General features: G+C 28.9%; 1 protein-coding gene across 2 annotated transcripts in view; it reads right to left on the reverse strand.

The window, feature by feature from the left end:
* Nucleotides 1-17,718: 17,718 nt before the first annotated feature.
* The window catches only part of LOC100212275 (E3 ubiquitin-protein ligase RNF14), an 18,650-nt gene continuing 16,326 nt past the window's right edge, over nt 17,719-20,042 (reverse strand). For both annotated transcript variants that reach the window (XM_065814479.1, XM_065814480.1), the window contains exon 4: nt 17,719-18,832. In XM_065814479.1, the coding sequence (XP_065670551.1) occupies nt 17,795-18,832 (1,038 nt within the window). In that variant the 3' untranslated portion in view covers nt 17,719-17,794. The remainder of the gene's footprint in view (nt 18,833-20,042) is intronic.

A 20,042-nucleotide genomic window follows, 5' to 3' on the forward strand; every position in this document is an offset into this window, starting at 1 on the left:
TACTTTAGGCGTCTTTATAGACCTATTTAAGGCTTTCGACACCATTGATCATGAAAAACTGTTTAAAAAACTTGAACATTATGGTATCACCGGTAATGCTTTAAAGCTATTAAAAAGCTATTTAAAACATTGTAAACAATTTGTCTAAGATTATCTAAATATAACTTGTGGAGTTCCAAAGGGATCTATACTAGGGCCTTTATTATTTCTGATTTATGTTAACGATCTCCATGAAGTCTTAAAATTAACAACTATAACGTTTGCTGATGATACAAACCTATTCCTATCTAATAATAACATCAATAAACTTTTTTATAATATGAACATTGAACTAACAAAAATATCTGACTGGTTTAAGTCAAATAAACTTTCACTCAACATCGATAAAACTAAATGGGTTTTCTTTCATCCACGATTTAAAAAACATTTACTTCCAAGTAATATGCCTCTTCTTCATATTGATAATATTCAAATTAAAAGAATAATTTTCACAAGTTTTCTAAGTATCATTGTAGATGAAAATCTATCATGGAAGAATCATATCGGACATTTATGCAACAAAATTGCAAAAAGCATTAGAGTTTTATATAAAGCAAGAAGCGTTTTAAACAAACATTCATTAACTTAACTATGTTACTCTTTTATACACTGTCATATTAATTATGCTAATATTGCATGGGGTAGTACCCTTAAAAGTAAATCAAAGCCACTTTATTGTCAGCAGAAGCATACTGTATGTCTTATAAATTTCAAAAATCGTTTTACTCACTCAAGGCCACTCTTATTTAACATGAATGCTTTTAATATATATCAAGTAAATGTTTATAATGTTCTTTGTTTTATGTTTAAATGTAAAACCAACTCATCTCCAGCTTCCTTTTTTGATTAGTATTCTTTAAAGAAATAAATAAATATTCTTTTAAGAAATGATAATTTTATTAAACAGCCAAAATTTCAAACAAACTTTGGTAAACTTTGCATTTCTTTTCGTGGAGCTTTTTTATGGAACCAAATAATTTTAAAAAATTTTGATTTTTCTCATGAATGGAATTATTACATGTTCAATTGAAAATATTTTTATATACTTTTAGTTATACCCAGTTTTGTCATCACTCATTTATATTTTGCTTTTTACAATATTGATTTAAAGTTTATTTGAGAAACTATATTTAAACACCATTATTTGAATTTTGTTAAAAGTTGCACTGACATTATTTGTACAGTAGTCATTTATTATTTACTTGCTTACTTTAATTTTTATTTTTATTCGTAATATTTGTAAACAATTTGTATTACGAACGGTATATACTTTTAATATTGAATTCAATTTTGTAATAGAAAAAAAAAAAAAAAAAGATAAAAACAAAAAAAAATAAAAAAAATAAAAATAAAAAATAAAAAAAATTGATGTATGTGAATGGATGTATCTGCAAATATTGTATGTAGGATACTATTGAAAGTTAATCGCACCATTTGATAAATTCTTCTACACAATCTTTTGGACAATCTTAAAGAGCATTTGGATGTACCTAGTGCAATCATATTCTTTTTATTTTCGTTTATTTATTAATTAATTAACAATTAGGATTAGTGCAATTGTAAAATACATTTGAGTAACAAGAATCAGTGATCGTATAGTTGCGAATAAGAATCAAGAATATTATGATATTATTGTTTTCGCTTGAGTCATGCGGTTCAGAAGAATTGGTATTTTAATTCAAGCCATAAAGACTAGTAACCAGACTAGTCTATGGATAGACTTACAACACAGACATAGACAATTCTGTATGTCTATCAAATTTTTGATGGTGTCCTAAGATTGCTCAGTTAAAAAATAATTTTCACTTCATAAGTCTACAAAGCATAATTTTTTGTCTATTTGGTGTCTATGATTTTGTCTAAATTTACTTGATTTCATAAAACCAGAAATCTTTCATTACCGTATTATTTGAAGATTGTTATGTAGTAAATTTATAATATTAAAAAAATATTGATATGACATCAAAACTCCAAATGACGATCATTGCCCATGATTAATTATTGTTTAAAACTTGCGTACATATTCATCAATAAAATGAAAGTAAAAAACATTTTTCTTTTTCACTATTGTTTTATTCACAAACCTAAATAAATTTTAACACCTATTGGAATCTTCTACTTACTAATCCACATTTTATAAAGGACAACTCCTTGATCACATATTTTTAAAATAATTTTATTGAAGGTGATAAAGATTTTAGTGACTAAGGAAAATTTTTTAAATGATAAACTTACCTTCAACTTTTTTGAAGTAATCCCAAACTGGAGAGGGCATTTTAAAAATAAACTTTCACGCACATTCACTGAGAATTGAAAAACAACTGAACTGAGTAATTAATGAACTTCAATTGAGCACAAAATAGTCCATTTTGAGGTTTTTAAATAGACATTAACTTTTAATCAACAGCACACGCTGGACAAAAAATTAAAAAATGAACTTCTGTTAGAAAAATTGTATTTTTAATTTTGTGCTCGTTTTCAGTTTTTGAAACGATGCTGCAGTGAAAATTTAATTACTCGTTATAAGTCCAAATTATATATTAAATAGATCTTCTATACCTCATTAAAAAATCGAGATTGTTCATTTAGTGTCCGTTTTTAAAATGATTGTCTAGAAAGACAAACATTTTTTATAGACAATTCATTTTTGATAGTTGTAATTAAAATTGTTGCAATTAGTGCTTTGTCGAAGTCTATTTTTGTCCTTTTATAATAAGTCCATTAGAGATTGTCTGGTTGCTAATAAAGACCATACAGAAAAGTTTAAAATTTGTATTCATTTTTGTTTTTTCCAAAATCTAAATTAAGTTCAAAGTTCTTTAACAGCGGTTCTCGGTAACAATACCTGTATGGTCTTCTTTGAGTATCCGCGTTCTTTATCTTTATTCTATTTTTTTTTTTTTTTAACGATTTCTTTGCATGTAATTTTTTTTATCGATATATTTGTAAATATTCTATTAAATATTGTAATAAAGAACAAAAAAAAAAAAATATTTATAAGATGCTCAAAAAGAACAAAAAACAAACCTATTAAATGTGGGAAATATTATTACGATTAGGGTATAACATCAAGAGTTTGCAACCTTGTCTTCGCCTCTTGCTCACTAAAAAGCATGCAGTTCAAAAAGCTGGAAAATTTTGTATTTAAAAAAAACTCTGACATTCTCTTTATAACTGACGATTGTAGCTTTAAAGATAAAGGCACAGGTTTTATTGCAAAATAAAACTTTTTCTAAAAATCCTCTATGCTTAATGACAAATTTTAGATAAGCTTTTAGATAATTACTCAAAAACACATTATTTAAAATCTAAAAGCATTTTTTTTTCAGGCTGTTATTAGGATGCAGGAATATCTTATAAACAAAGAACTAATGGATGAACTTGAAAGGGTGGGCGTGGGGTGTTGGTGGCAATCACTAGAAGCAAAGAACCCCCTTTTTAGTGACCGCCACGAAAAAAAAATTCAAAGAAGTTGAAGTTTTTTCCTCTTATTGTCAGATATGAACTTTGGCACACATGTCAGTATGGGTATGACTTAATTTTAATTAAAAATAGCCATACCCATACTATAAATGTCATGAGCAGTTAAATTATTTTAAGTCTACGTTAAACTCACTTTCTAATAGTTGCCAATCTAGATTATTGATAATTTTAATTGTTAATAAATCATAATATTCCACCTTTGTTCTTTTCAGAATAATCTTTAAAGTATATTACTAAATGATTACAGTTTTTTTAAATTGTTTTATTAAATATAAAACAGTTATAAAAACAGTTTTTTGAAAATTATTTGTTACAAAATCAACAACGCACGCAAATTTTAGAAACTTTAAATACAAAAAAAACTTTTAGTTAATTTGACATATCTCTGTTACATAACATAATATAAACTTTTTAAACTCGTGAAACTCATTGTTTTTGTTAAAATAAATTTTTTTTTATTAAGATTTACGGAGAGATACAGAAAATTAGATAATTTCTTGCTTTTTTTGTCAAACCGCGTACGTACTCACTGTCACTGTCCCTTTTACGAGTTCTTACCCTTTTGGGTAACCTTTTTTTTTTTTTTTTTTAGCTATTTTAGGTGCTCCCAGAAGTCCTTACGGTCTTATCACAGAGCACCGCGGGAGAGCATTTAGCAAGAAGTTCACGCCTCCTTCCGTACCAATGTCGCTTATTTGGCTGGAGCTGGCATCGAACCTCGGACCTCTGGGTTCTGAGCCAGAACTCTAACCATTGCGCCACGGCTGCTCAACCCTCCTTCCCCCCATACCTGCGTGCGTACTTTGAAAAAGACCCCTAAGGTAACTCAACCCAATTTTTACTAAATACTTAAAAAATCAAAAAAAATGTCTCTAGACTAAGTCTCTAGACTGTTGATATATTTGATAATAAAGTCATTTGACAAAAAAGTTTTTAAATTGATTGAAAGAAAATGCTGTGTCAGCAAAAATCATTAAAAAGTATCAAATTTTAAACATTAAACGTTTCTTAAAATCTATATGTAGTATTTGAACCAAATCTTGACAGCATATAGGTAGATTTTTAAAGAAGGTTCTGAACTAAAAATCTAACTCCAAAAATGTAGGAACCCATAATGGCTGAAAATTCTATTTAAGCATTAAAAATTAGATCATTTTAGAAAAACAAAATGCGATTATACAAGATCTACTTGTTCTAAATAGTTTTTTCAGAACCTAGTTCCAGTAATGTAGAAAGGTCTGTGAAAATTTCAAGTCAATCGGTTGAACAGAATTATAAAAAAATATCGTTTAAATTTAAGTGAACGAAACAAAATCTTATTTCTGAGAAAATTGAAAAATAAAATTATAAACCAAATAAATAGTAATATGAAAATAGAGTGCGCCAGAACTATTAGCTCACCCTCTGTCTCTTTTTCTTTGTTAAAGAATTTTTTCTTTACTGCACTTTTTATATTCTTCTGTTTTTCTTCTTTTTTTTCACTCATTTTACAAGAAGTTTGCTTGATATGAGTATTGATATTTTTTGTTGCATAGGAACTAAAGTTTAACAGTTTAAATTAATTAAATCATTATTAATTCTAACAACACCATCATTGTACTTAATGATAACAGAATTTACTTTAATCTCTAAAACAGTGACACAAAACAAAACTTTGGGTACTTATTCCAAACTAATTGGTTTAAAGTTTCATTAAGATTTTGTTTAAACGAATGTAAGCAGTTTTTTGAAAATCTTCGAATCCAAAATCTTTAAAGGTGCTTTTAATTACTTCTTTTATAGATGGAGGCAAATATAAAGGCGATTTGTAGATAATTGTATCTTTAAGTTTATCTATTTGCCTTTCACACTAACTTTTTGTTGTTTAAGGGCAAAACGAATGGGAACTTTTGGAATTTATGCTCGAACAATCAAATAGAACTGCACCAACTGAAATGCCACCAACATGAAACTGCATGCCTCATTAGGGGTAGCTCTTTATTTTACCTTACGGCCATCCTATAGTAGCTTTTCATAGTGTTAATTGCTAAATCTGTTAATCTACCTTTACTATTAATCTTTTTATTATTAGAGAGCAATTTACCTTTCAGTTCTTTTCTTTTGTTGCGCAGGCGTGCCCGAAGACGCTTTTGAATGTAGCCAATACATTCCCATTTAATGGGGATTAAGTCATCATCATATGGTTTAGACTATACTATATCATTAAATGAGACAGTATTTCCATCACCTATGTAGTGTGCATATCGGAAGCCCTATTTTTTAACTGATGAGTTTCTTTTTTTTAACTGATGAATTTCTTTAGTTCCCACGGATTCCATTGTTCCAGATGATTATTTAGTGGTTAATATCACAACGGTGATTTTGAGTGGTTAATATTACAACAATGATTTGCTTTCCAAAGTTCATACTCAAGACTATTTTTCTTTTTCTCCAGACAGCACAACTCTTACAAAACTTATTCACAACATTATATATTATACATTATATATTATTATTCATAACATGAACATCCAAAACCTTTTTTATTGTCTTTTAAGATGAAACTGAAACAACACGGTTCAAAGAAGAATATTATCGCTTCTGCAATTGTCCATCTATGCTGATACCACAACTACCTGGCAGTTGATTTATTAAAGAACCAGTATTTGCAGCTTTTTTCATACATTCAAATAAAGCAGAATAAAAAAGGTAAACTTCATCTACATCAGGTTGATACTTCAAATTTTTAACATGTATTTTTAATAACATCTTGTCAGGTTGCATAAGCCATAATGGGATTGACTGTCCTTTTACAGAACGTTTTAATATGTAAGAAGTTGTTCATGAGGAGTTTCATTAGTAGTGGTGTTGATTAAAGAACGAATGGAATGTAGGGCACCAGGCAAGACAACCTCCAAATATCTTAAATCAAGGTTTCGTGATTTCAAGGCTAGTTTGATTGTTTTCACAATAATACCATCGTATCGTTCTGCTTAACCATTTTCCTGAGGGTTGAACGGAGTTATTCTACAAGTAGTTATATCCTTTTTTAGAAAAAAATCTCATACATCATCACTTATGAAGGACAAGCCTTTTGTCAGAATGGATGTAGGCAGGTATACCAAAAAGAGAAAAGAGGTGGGAAAAGTAATAGCAACCGTATTTGAGTCTATATTGGCACAAGGAAACACAAATGAATATTGAGAAAATGCATCAATTATGGTAAGCATATATATATATATATATTACAGGTAGCTGAAGGCATATATCCTTTGAAATCAATGTTTAGTCTTTCAAATAACTGAGAAGCTTTAATTAGTTGAGACTTTTGTGTTGTGTAGAAAGATAGTTTGCATTGTGGCATACTCGAGAGTTGCCCGTAACAGATTTCACATCTTCTCACAACTTACTATTTTTATGTACTAAGAATGGTAGGTTGCAAAAACGAACAAAAGCAGCCTGGGAACACCAGGGTGGCATTAGAAGTTGTGTAAAGACAAAAGAGTAGACAAGCTCATTGCTGAAGAGAACTATGTCTAAAACTATCAGTTGCAATCTTGTCTATTCTCTTTTGGTAAACAATGTCAAAGCTGTAACAAGAAAGCTCAAAACGCCATCTATATATTTTTTCTTACTAAACATAAATGGTATAGACTGTTGATTAGTTAAAAGCTTGAAATGCTTCCCAGTTAGTAGAAGGCGCCAATATTGAACAGATTCTATAATTTAGCTCAGATTGATGTAACGATTGCGAGAAAAAAAGGAACTGGTCCGCCATTTTGATTAAGAACCCCTGTGATAGCTGTATTAGACACATCATTTTCTAGCTTGAATGGTTCATTCTCATTTATAGAACACACAACAGAGCACTCAATGTCTTTCGTGAAAGTAATAAACGCTTTAATACATGAAGCGTCGAGAGGAAACGATTTCACTTTAACTAATGGGGCAATCTTTTTAAAGAAACGAGAGGTCCAAAGTAAATAGTACGAAAATAGACCTAATGTTCTGGGATTTTGTGTCAACAATTACGGGTAGTTTTCAAAGTGTTTAAAGGTAATATTGGCTTGTAATAAAAAGGAATTCTTTTTATATTATTGCTAAGAAACATTTTATTAAAATTGTTTTAAGAGTCAAGCATTTTTTCACAATATTTTTTTGTTATATTTTGCAATAAATTTTAAAAACCTCTATGAAATTATGCTTCTTTTGAGACCCATGTTGACATACTCTTGAATAATTTGTTTTTTGACCATATTAGGGATTTTATTCTAAATGTTAAAGACTTAAACCCAAACATCTTCACAACTTGACGTGATGTTGAAATATGAATTGCCTAATTTAAAATAAAATTGAGAAATGCTCTACGAAAAATCTATTGTTTGCTCGGCACCAGAAAAAAAATTTGAAGACCTCTGTAATCTATGACAAGACGCTTTTTCGATCTTTCGTTTCTTGTTACAACATCTTGTGATCTCTATGGTGATGCTGAAAGTTTCATAGTTCCTTTTTGTAAAAGCCTTGTCCTTCAGAGCTAATAAATTTTCTGTCTTCAGCACTGTAGAGGCAAGATTTTTGAGGCTTTTGATTTACAGTCAGTGAGGTTTTTAAACAGATTTAGAGTCTCCATATTTAATGTGGCAAGTTCAAATACAAGAGGTACTCTCACTTCACCAAAAATAAGTGCTAAACTATTTGAAATTAATGCTAAGAATAATATAAGCATACAAATTATCCCTAACATGTAATTTTACATTGGAATAGTTTAAGTCATGAATTTGTATGTCAACTGAACAAATACCAACAATCGAGGTTGACAAAGAAGTCGATTCCATTTGAACAGAGCTGTTAGCTGGTGATACTTTGAGAGAAAAAGAGTTGGTTGACTAGTTTAGGGTAAATAGAACTACCAGAGTAGTTCCATTTACCCTAAACTAGTCAACCAACGTTCCACTATTATTAAAAGCTTTGATCAAATAACTATTGAATGTGATATTGCAACTAAAGTTTTGAAGAACTGAATTTATACTATTAGTAGTAGTTGCTAATGTTGGTTTTAAGATAGATGCAACTGCTGAGTTAGTGGTAGTTTGCTTTGGAAGACATACTTAAGAGAAATGTTCTTTTTTTCCACATTTGTTACTGGTAGAATCTTCAGCTAAACATATATACCTACGATGCACTGCGTTTTCATAGAAGAAACAAATTTAGTCTTTGGAGGAGTTGTTAATGTTAAATATAGCAGCAAATGTGGTGAGAATATTGTATATTTATTAGAAACAGATGTTTTTTGATAAACATAGGATAAATATTCTTCAGAATGTTTTTGAGCAGATTCGTAAGCTCAAGCTTTGTCAAGCATAACCTGTAATGACGTAATGTAATAACGTAACCTTTAATAGCATATCTCTATTTTTGAGAAATTTGGTTCACCTGATTTCTGACGACGTTTTGCAAAACAATGTCGAGCAAATATTGTGTTTAATATATAGATATGTATGCTCAATGTTTCTATAGCAAAATCATTGGTGTTACATTCACTGTTGTCTTTAAAAATCTGATGAGAAAATTAGTTAAAATTCGTTTGTCAATGTTTTCTTGAGGGGTAAAACGTTTAAAAAATATTCTAAAGTTCTAAACCAATCTTTAAATTATTGGTTACTTGATGATGTGTTCGGAGGTGTTTCAAATCGCGCAGGTCGTAGAGCTTTGTCCTTTGTGGTAATGTTACATAATGATTAATAACCTAATAAAATTGTTATGAACTTGAAGGATAAATGTCAATAACATTTATTAATTTATAACTTTTTTCTTAACTAAAACAATAAGAAGAAATATTAAAATAGGAGAGTCCCTTTTTTTATATGGTCAAGATTGACAGTGACTTTGTTGCCACAACCTAGACATCTATTTATAAGTTAAAGACAACTTTACAGTACTCTAAAGTAAAATATTGTATGAAGTTAGGATTCCTCCGTCAACAGTTAGGAATGAATTGATTTTTGATAACAAAACAGCTTCATGCACATGTATATCTATTAGATGAAAACTTTTTTTATTTAATCTTATTTTATTTTTAATATTACTCGTACTTAATAATTTTAAAAATATATAAAAAAATATAAGCAGTTATTTGTATTACTGAGATAAACAATACAGAAAGATAATCACTAAAGTATCTGTGTTGACATCAACGAAACATAAACTATATCACTTGTTCCCCTAATGTCATCATTAAAATTAAAACGGTAAGCAGAAGATAGTATGGCTCAAAAAAAGGATTCTGTATTTACTTTTGCGGCGAACAGACGTTTTTTTTTGATCGAAGAAATTTTTTTTTTTTTTTTTTTTTGTTAATAATAATATAAATTTAAAAGTATAAAATACATGTTGCCATAAATTATTAAATATGGCAGTAATCATTAGTGAAATTCGAACAATGTTCAACGAAATGTTTTTGGAGTACAAAAAAGATATAGTATTACTAATAAAGCAACAAGAAGAAAATATCCTTTTAGTCATCAGTGCGAACGCAAAAATAACAGCGACCGACAACAAAAAGCTGAAACAAACATTAATGGCAGCGTGGAAAAAATTAAACGATTGGAAAAGGATGTATTTGATACAAAGGAAAGTTTAAATTTTCACGAGGAACTCATCGTAAAAAAGGTCAAAAATAATATTGTGTCTATTGAAAAAAAAAGAGTTTGTAAAAACGAATCATATAAAAACGATGAGTATATTGACTTTAAAAAAAAACTTAGAGAAATTGAGGATCGGTCACGAAGAAATAACCTTGGGATTGATGGCATCAAAAAAAATGAAAATAAAACATGGTCTGAAAGTGAAATAAAAGTGATTAAACTTTTTGAGGAGACTCTAGGGTGGAAAATGTGAGAATTGAACGAGCGCATCGTAGTGGACGCCGAGATGCAAAAACACCTCCACAATTATTATTAAGCTGTTAGACTACAAAGATAAGGTAAAAATTTTAAAAAATTCTTCTAAATTAAAAGGTGAAAATATCTACATATACGAAGATTTTTGCTTCAAAACGAACTTAATAAGAAAAGATCTTAGAGAAAAAATGAAAATTGAGCGGCAGCTGGGAAAATTTGCATACATATCATATGATAAGCTGATTTTACGCGAGTGGGTGTCTAAGAAAACGAAAGAAATCCCGAATCTGTGTCAGTAAGAGTTAGGGTTTATTACTTTTCTTTTAACTATTGCTAACTATTTTATTAACTATTTTGCGTTAATTTATATATGCGTTACTTTAAATGGAGGGAAACTTTATAATTAAATTTCTAGATGAAAATGTCGTACTCAGTGACGTCGATGACTCATAACGAATAACTTTATGACGAATGACAAATAGCTTTAATCAAATGAACTTTAATCACATGACTCATGACGAATAACTTTAATCAAAAAACATTTGAAAGCCAATACTATACAGTTATTAAATCTTCACAATATCTTCAAAAAAATAAAAATAGTTTTTTAATTTTAAACATTAATATTCGAAGTTTAAATAAAAATTTTGAAAATCTTAAGTTTTTGTTGGATGAATTAAAACACGATTTTAAAATTATTTGTCCAATGGAAACTTGGTGTAAGCGTAGAGAAACAAATGCCCAATTTGAACTAAGTAATTACTCATCAGTTCACCAACCACGTGGTTTTGGTGTTGGTGAGGGCGTATGCATTTTTATTCACAACTCAATTAGTTATAATTTACGTCAAGACCTCTGTGTAAATGAAGTAGATTGTGAGTCATTATGCATTGAATTAATAAATAAAACCACAAAAAAATAATTATAAATGCCACATATAGACCTCCATCGACTAACTTAAAAAAATTTAAAACTCGTCTTAAACCATTCTTAACAAATATAAATTTAACCCGAAGTCATGCCTACTTAGTTGGGAATTTTAACATTGACTTAAAAAACCGTGCTTCCAATAATGATATAAACAATTAAAAAAAAACACTATTCTTCAAAATAATTTGATTCCGACAATAAACAAGCTAACGAGAGTGACTAACAACTCTTTTGGGCTATTCCACGTTGTCACGGCGTGACATTTGACTTTTTTTTGTTGTTGGAAAAAACATCAGATTTTAGCGTATTTAAAATTAAAAATTTAAAAATTAAAAATACTAAAAAATTTTCATATACATTACAATTTTAAAAACATAATCATTTAGTTTTAATATTTTTTAGGCTTTTAGGTATACGCATTAAAAGGTTGCGTCACGACGTGACAAAAATTATCTAGCATTTTCCGTCATTAGGAGAAATGACAGTAGTTCAGCTCTTGTGGATATTTTGAAGTATTTTTTTGTTATGCCTTAGATACTTAAAAGGTGTTATAATAGTTTCATAAAATTTTTAAAATGTTCTATAAATTTAAATGGAGACACCACATAAATATATCAACGGAGTCACACCGTGACGTCACGGTGTGACCAGTACAAAATCTTTGAATATTAAGACAATAACATCATCAAAAAGACAGTTGAAACAAAAGAAACCAATTTATTCGGATTTTTATAAGATTGGTATAACAATAACGTTTAACAAAACAGTTTATTTACAATAATTTCAAAAAAAGTCTTGTAAAATTCAACAACGTTTTTTTATTAAATTTTATCTAGTTAGCTAGGTATGATGCACTTGAATAAGGTTTCATTTCCATTTTATCATAAAACTGTTTTAAGCAATGGGCACTAAATATTTCTGGCATTTTACAAGCATTATTAATGATATTTCCAAGTTCTATGCCATCAAAAGCAGTTTTAATTTTTTCAGCAGCAACCATGAAAACGTTTACTTGACTTTCATCTCTGACGGCTTTTTAAAATGCTGTTGCGTCATTAATCAGAGCTTCTCTTCGAACAATTTTTTGTGTCGCTAATCTTTTTATGATTGCTCCTATACCATTGCATGGTCCTTTACCATGAGAGGTTGCAAAGTAATTCCAGCAAATTTTAATTTTGTGCTTGCTTTCAAGCCATGGAGTTGAAGCTACTATGTAACAATTTTTAAATTTACTGCTAGGACCATCAGACCAAACTTGCAAGTATTTTACATCCTTTCTAATAAGGTTAGTTATTAACAAGTCAATAAAATAAATAACTGAACTTTTTGAATGGTTCAAATCATCAGAAATAATAACGGCAGATTTACAAGAGTCACCATGCCAGCTAACAGCAGTAAATAAAATTTTTTGTTCCAATGTGCTGACTAAACTTCATCCTGCCCGAAAATTGAGAAGTTTTCTGCAAAGTCAACTTGTGACAAAACTGAATCAAGATTGCTTTTTAAAACTTTTTTTTGGTTTTCATAACTCATTGACTGTTTTCCTTTTATAAAATAATGCAAAAGAAATTTGGGGTGCATTTTGCAAACATTGTTATGCAAAATTATGGCTTTGTTTTTTTTTATTGCTTTTTTGAGGTACTTAGTTCCATTAAGTTGTGTAACTTTCTCCCAAAGGCACCAGGTAATTTCTTTATCGTGGTTTTTTTCATCTAATTGGTATGTTTTGAGAAATAACTTTCCGTCCTTACAAGCTTAACAAAGATTATTCCAACAATTATCATTTTTCTTGTCACAAACAAAAGTATTTGATAAAGCATACAAATAAAGGGAAATTTTTAAATCGATGAAATGTAATGCTTTGAGTGACAAGATAATGTTTTCATGTTTTTGACATGAGCAAATATTTCTAGGCATTAAGCTTGATAAAAGTATATGGCCTGGTCTCAAACTAGCAAACTTGGATTTACTGTTTGAAAAATCAGTGTGTTCGTTTTCAAATATTTGATACGCTTCACTTATATTCATTGTTAAATACCTTTTTTGCATTTTCTTTTTTTCTTTGTTACTTCTTAAAACAATCGTATCTCTTACTCCAGGTGCCTGACGGGATATACCATCTTGTTCAAAAAAACTAATGAGGTATAGCTTCGTTTCATCATTGAGAGCATTAGGTCCATGTGTTGGTTGCATATCTAATAAATCTTTGTTAAACTGAATTGCAAGTTGTTTAACAACAGTTGCTTTTTTAAGAGAAGAGGTTGGAAGAGCACGTATTGCTTTTTTAACAGCTTTACCAAATGTACAATATGATTTGTAAGCAGGAGAGATGTTAGATGTTATTTTAGATGAAGAAACTCTACTCTTTTATTTTCTTAACTTATCCTTTAAACGTGCTAATTAAACATAAGAATTTCGTTTTTCCTTTTTCCAAATCGAGTCCTTTTCTTTTATAAAATCCGGACCATTTGTCTTTCTCTGTACTTTCACTGGTGTTCAGCATGTGTCAGAAGCATTTTCATTACTTTCAACGAAGAAATAAAAAATTCGTTTGTGAAAGTTTACTTTTTATAAGAAATGTATAAACAATAAACATTCAGAATAACTTCAGCAATGATGCGACAAAGTATAAGAAAAACTAAATAACAAAGGTGTTAATAAAATATGTCTACATATTTACAGGTACACCTACAAGTTTAATAAAAAAAAACAATGTTAGTTATATTAAAAGAGGTTTCAAAACTTATCCACAAATAAAAAACAATAGAAATACTACAAATGTTAAAGCAACATGTTTTTGCGTAACATTTTTATAAAAATTAGTCTTTAAAAAATTTAATTTAAAAAAATGTCTTGTGTCGTTACAACCTGACATAAACTTAAGACACATAACACAAAAACTAGAAATATTTAAATTTAAATATCTATTGATATTTATTGCCCTATATAAGTTACAAGTAATTTATAAATATTTATTTAAAATAAATAAATACTCTTACGCTAGAATGAAAAATGTTACTATTAGTGTCACAGCGTGACATGTCACAGCCTGACAAACTTAAAGAAGACCAAATAGAAATTTCTCAATGAAAGACTATTTAATTATTATAATAAATTTTCAATTTGGAAAGCAAGAGCCCCATCTATATTTTGCGTGAGACAAATTACATAGAAATTTAAAAAAGTTTCAAAAAAAAGGCTTCAAAATGATTTAGTAGAAAAATAATTTAAATTTGAAATCTAAAAAACTTTGTTTAAAGTTTAAGCATCAAATCCTAAAATTCTTCGAAAACCAGTCCTACATGTTACATGTTTTTAGAAACTACAAACCTTTAACTTTTGAATGATACATTTAGTTTTTTATTTTCTAGGAATTGAATTTTATATTAAACTTTTTGTACAATGTGGAATAGCCCTTCTACACTTCTTGATAATATAATAACTAATAACCATCATAATAACCGTCTTTACACAGGCATAATCAAAATTGACTTATCGGATCATTTCCCAACATTCCTAGTTACTAAGAATATGTTATTTAACAGTATTCCATTCTCAATCCATTATATTTAGGCGACAGGTCAATGAAAACTCGGTAAAACTAATCCAAAATCTTTTAAGAGACAACATTGATTGGAAATATAATAAAGCATTTCATGAAAAAAAAGTTATTGTAAAAACTAAAACTGTTTTAAAAAAAAAAAATTCAACGGAACATACAGTGGTTGAACTTTCAATCAAATATCAAGTGCATTCAGTAGTAACTACTTTACCTTAAGAGTTTTCATTGATCTGTCAAAAGCTTTTGATACCGGTAATCATAATACACTAATAAAAAAATTTGAACACTATGGAGTAAAAAATAACAATTTACTTTGGTTTAAAAGTTACTTGACCGATAGAAAATAATTTATGGTGAATGAACAAAAGCAAACATTCCCGTCTGCCGTAACTTGTAGGGTTCCCCAGGGCTCTATTTTAGAACCACTGTTGTTCCTAGTGTACATTAATGATTTAAATTTACCAACAGACCTATTAAATTGTATTGTTTTTGCAGATGACTCCAATCTTTTTTATTCCCACAGAGATATTAATACACTATTTGAAACAACAAACCAACAATTATCGAAAGTTAACGAGTGGTTTATAAGTAATACACTTTCTCTAAATGTGGATAAAACCAAATTTATTTTGTTCCACAAAGCGAATAAATCAAAAAATATTCCCATCAAATTGCCTAATCTAATAATCAATAACACTAACATTAAAAAAGAAAACTCAGTAAACTTTCTAGGCGTAATCTTAGGTGAACATTTACATTGGAGTTTACATATAAAAAGTATTGAAAGTAAAATATAAATAATTTAGGAATGATGTATAGGACTAAACCATTTTTAAACAATAATCCTTTAAAAAGTTTATATTTCTCTTTTATTCATTGTTATTTAATTTATTGCAATATTGCATGGGCAAGTACAAACCAAACAAAATTAAAAAAATTGTACTGTAAACAAAAACATGCGTGCAGAACAGTTTTTGAAGCTGGTAGAACTGTATCTTGTGAGCTTCTTCTGCGTATACTTGGAGCATTAAATATATATAAAATCAACTTACACCAAGTTTTAATGTTCATGTATAAAACAAATATAGGATTATCTCCTAAAATATTTCAATCCTATTTTGACAAAACAGTTCATAAATATCCAACAAAGTTTTCAAATAACAACTTTGTTGTTCCAAAATATAATTCAACACTAATTTATCGTGGAACTTACTTGTGGAAAATGTTTCCCAAGATTGTAAATACACATAAAACTAATATAGAACAGTTTAAAATGAATCAAAATAGGCATTCTTACTTATGGATTTTAATATGCCCGATTTTAAATGTTTTTTTAATTAAAACTCAAATACAAAAAATAATTAATACAAAAATTATATCGCTGAGTGCATCAACATTTTTTTTTCATTACCTTAATTATTAACGAGGTATTACCTCGTTGGCGTTTGCTAATTTATTTACGTTATTTCTATGAAGTATACTAATTTATTTATGTTATTTCTATGGTGTATATTAATTTATTTACTTTTTTATATATTAATCTTAGTTTAAATTTTTAAGTTTTAAGCAAATGATAATATCTTATTTTTCCTTATTCACTTGATCTTACTCTTTCCTTAATTTTGATTCTTTAAATTTTTCTTTAAATGACAACAAGTTTTACTTTTATATTTTTTTAACAAATAGTTTGTTAACTATAGATATTTAAATATTACGGTTTTTGTAATTACGTGAGAATGGGGCTCGGTGATAAGAAAAAATAAGTCTTTTTCTTGCCCCGCGAATATTTATTGTTATTTATATGCTTTGAAACTGTATATATTATTAAACGGCAAAATAAACAATAAACAAAAAAAAAGAGGTTTTATATCTTTCAAAAAACACAGATCTGATAATAGATTGATATCATGAGAACATTTAAGGGAGCGCTGCTACATTGACTGATATAGGTAGAACATGCAAGGGGATGCTGCTACATCGACTGAGGGTTTGGGTTGGAGCCGGTTTAAATCAGTCAATCTAGCAGCACTCTTACATTTCTTACAAAAATAATATGATATCTGGTCTGCATTTTTTTAAAAACTCAAAACCTCATTTTGAGCCGCTGCTCAGGAGTAAATAAATTACGTCACGCACTTTTTGACCTCCCCCTCGTCACAAAATCGTAACACTTAAGAAGCAAGTTTTGTATGAATCGTCACAAAACCAACAAACCCCCTCCCCCTTATAGCGTGATGTAATTTATGGACGACTCCTTACCAATTAAAACTAAAACTTGTAAATAACAGAATGCCGTAAAACAAAGTGAAAAATGAACTTTTGCGGAGGCTATAACCACCACATTTTTTACCGGAGGTCATTTATTTTATGAGCATCGTCTCAATTTATAGGCTAAGACTAAAAGATTTATTATTTGTGGAAAAACGAGTGAGAAACGAATATTTATATTATGCTAAGTCCTGAAAAAGTGTGAAAATTTGTTGTTTTACCCTAGTATCAGTTTATGCGGAAATTCGAGCAACAATTTATGGCCACTTCGTGGTTAAATCAAAAAAATAAAAGCCGATCTAAATAGTGCTGCGATTAATTCTTATTAATAAGTACGAATAAACTAAGATGACAGAAAAATAATTTTTTTTCGTTGTACTTTAGCAACTTTTTCTGTGCAATTTTGAATTTTCGTAGGAGGAAAAAACATCAAAATTCGTTTAACAAGATTTATCCAACGAAATATTTTTTTAAGAGAATAAATCACTATTTCTTTTTTAAAAGTCTGCGTTATAATTTTTCTACTATTTATAATACTACTAATAATAATAAAACAAATTTCATGTATATAAAAATATTTTTTTCACATATATAAAAAACACCAACTTCTATTAACAGAAAATTGTTTCAACTATTATTCAAAGTTATCATCACTATCGTCACTTATATTATCAACGTCTATTCCTTCAAACAAGCGATTAAAACATCCAGTTTTAAGACTGTTAAAATGTTCGTATGGATTTGCCGCGGGTAGTCCTTTTCCACAAAGCCAGCAAAAATTTGTCTCGCATTTGTAACACTTCATTTTATTGCAACCATCAATTTTCTCGATATATGTTGAACAATTAGGACATTTTTTAGAATTATTTTCTAACCAGGTTTCGGAAAAATGTTCTTCAACAGCCTGTTTTAGCTGCTTTTTACCATACCGTTTTTCTAAATATTCTTTTTCTTCAGCTGTACCATTCAAATAAGCTTCTCTAAGTTTTTTCAGTTCACCAGAATTAACAGGACATTTGTTGACGCCATGATATGTACGCTTACATAAAACACAGAAAACAAAACGACACACAGGACATTGACCCATATTTAGTTCTTTTAATACTACTGCATTACAAGTCTTGCGAGGGCAATACGCAATTTCATCCATGCAATCTAATGTTGACTGCAACAGTAAGCTATCATATTTTTCATACAGCTCTGGCGAGACCAATGTTCGTACAAAATTAGGATCAGCTTGAGATTCACATTTTTCTTGAGGACATATGAGACCTCTAACAGAACCATCTCTTATTTTAATGCTAAAATACTGTTCTATACAATCCCTACAATAAATATGTTTACATTTTGAGAAAGATACACATTTTGAACCAGGTTTTTCTAAAAAGCATAACGCGCATTTAAAATAGGCATTATCAAATTTCTGCTGCGCTTCTGTATAATTATAGTCTATTAAATAAGTCACAAGATTGTTCAAATTATCAGTTTCTTGAAATACGCGACAATCTAAATTTAATGTGTGAGTGGAATTAGACACGGACAAAATCAGTTCATTTGATACATTGATTGTCTTCCAAACATCATTTGTTAAGACTTGCATCCAAGTATACAGTACTTCTTGACCATCCTCTGAAGTCCAACATTTATCTAATGCTTCACATAGTCTTGACAGCTAAAAACCAATAATAATTATATAAAATAAAACGTCCAGACTTTAAACAATAAAAAAATCTTGAATTTGAAAAGATCGAAATATTATTACTTTTTGATATATTAAAACAATAATATAGGTAAACAGATTGAACATATGTTAAAACCAAAAAATATTAAATATCTATTACTTGAAACTTGCATTTTAAAATTTTTATATATTTTTAATTATTTAAAAAAAAAAAGAAGTATCATAATTCGAACCATCCTCCAAACATTCTTAAAGCTATTCTCTCAATGATATCTAATCGTATAAGAAATATATCTTCAAGAATTGAAGTTTTCAATCAAGCTTCTACTTTTTACAACAGTGCCCTCTAGTCTAGTGGATTTATAGAAAACATAAATGCCTTTGCCAATGATTCTATAAAAGTTGCAAAATCACGTGCACGAAATATTATTTGGTTTAACTTTACGTTTTCAATTAATGTCAAGACAAACGTAGCCAAACTTTTCCTAAATTTAATCGATAAAAACTTCCCAAAATCTCATAAATTCCATAAGCTGTTTAATCGAAACAACCTGAAGGTTAGCTATAGCTGTCTTCCAAATATTCGCAACATCATCACTTCACATAACAATAAAATTTTATCAAATTCTTCAAACCTTTATGCTCCAACGTGCAATTGCCGACAGATTAATTTATGTCCACTTAATGGAAAATGTTTAACTAAAAATGACATCTATTTATGTAATGTTAAGACAAATCCGCAAGATGAAGGCAGATATTATATTGGGCTTACAGAAAAAACTTTTAAAGATCGCCTTTACAAGCAAAATAATTCCTTTCGTTATGAAAGTGGGTCAAACTCTACTGAACTTTCTAAATTTGTGTGGAGTGTTAAAAAGAAAGGTTTAAATCCTGTTTTTTTGTGGAAAATATTAGACCAGGCTGAACCGTTTAAACCTGGTGGTAAGTCATGCAATTTATTCTTGATGGAAAAATATCATATAATTTCATCCCCATTGCCTTTACTAAATAAGCGAAACGAACTTGCGTCTAAGTGTCGCCATGAAAACAAATATATGATGAATAACTTTAATGTCATCAAAGAAGACACTCCACTGTATTTTTAATATATATTTTTTTTGTCGTTTTTTTTTTTTTGAGATTTGTAACATCTGATGATCGCTATTTGCGTGAAACTTGGAGTAATGTTTTAAATAAATCG

This window comes from Hydra vulgaris, chromosome 12, assembly GCF_038396675.1.
Source record: "Hydra vulgaris chromosome 12, alternate assembly HydraT2T_AEP".
Taxonomy (NCBI): domain Eukaryota; kingdom Metazoa; phylum Cnidaria; class Hydrozoa; order Anthoathecata; family Hydridae; genus Hydra; species Hydra vulgaris.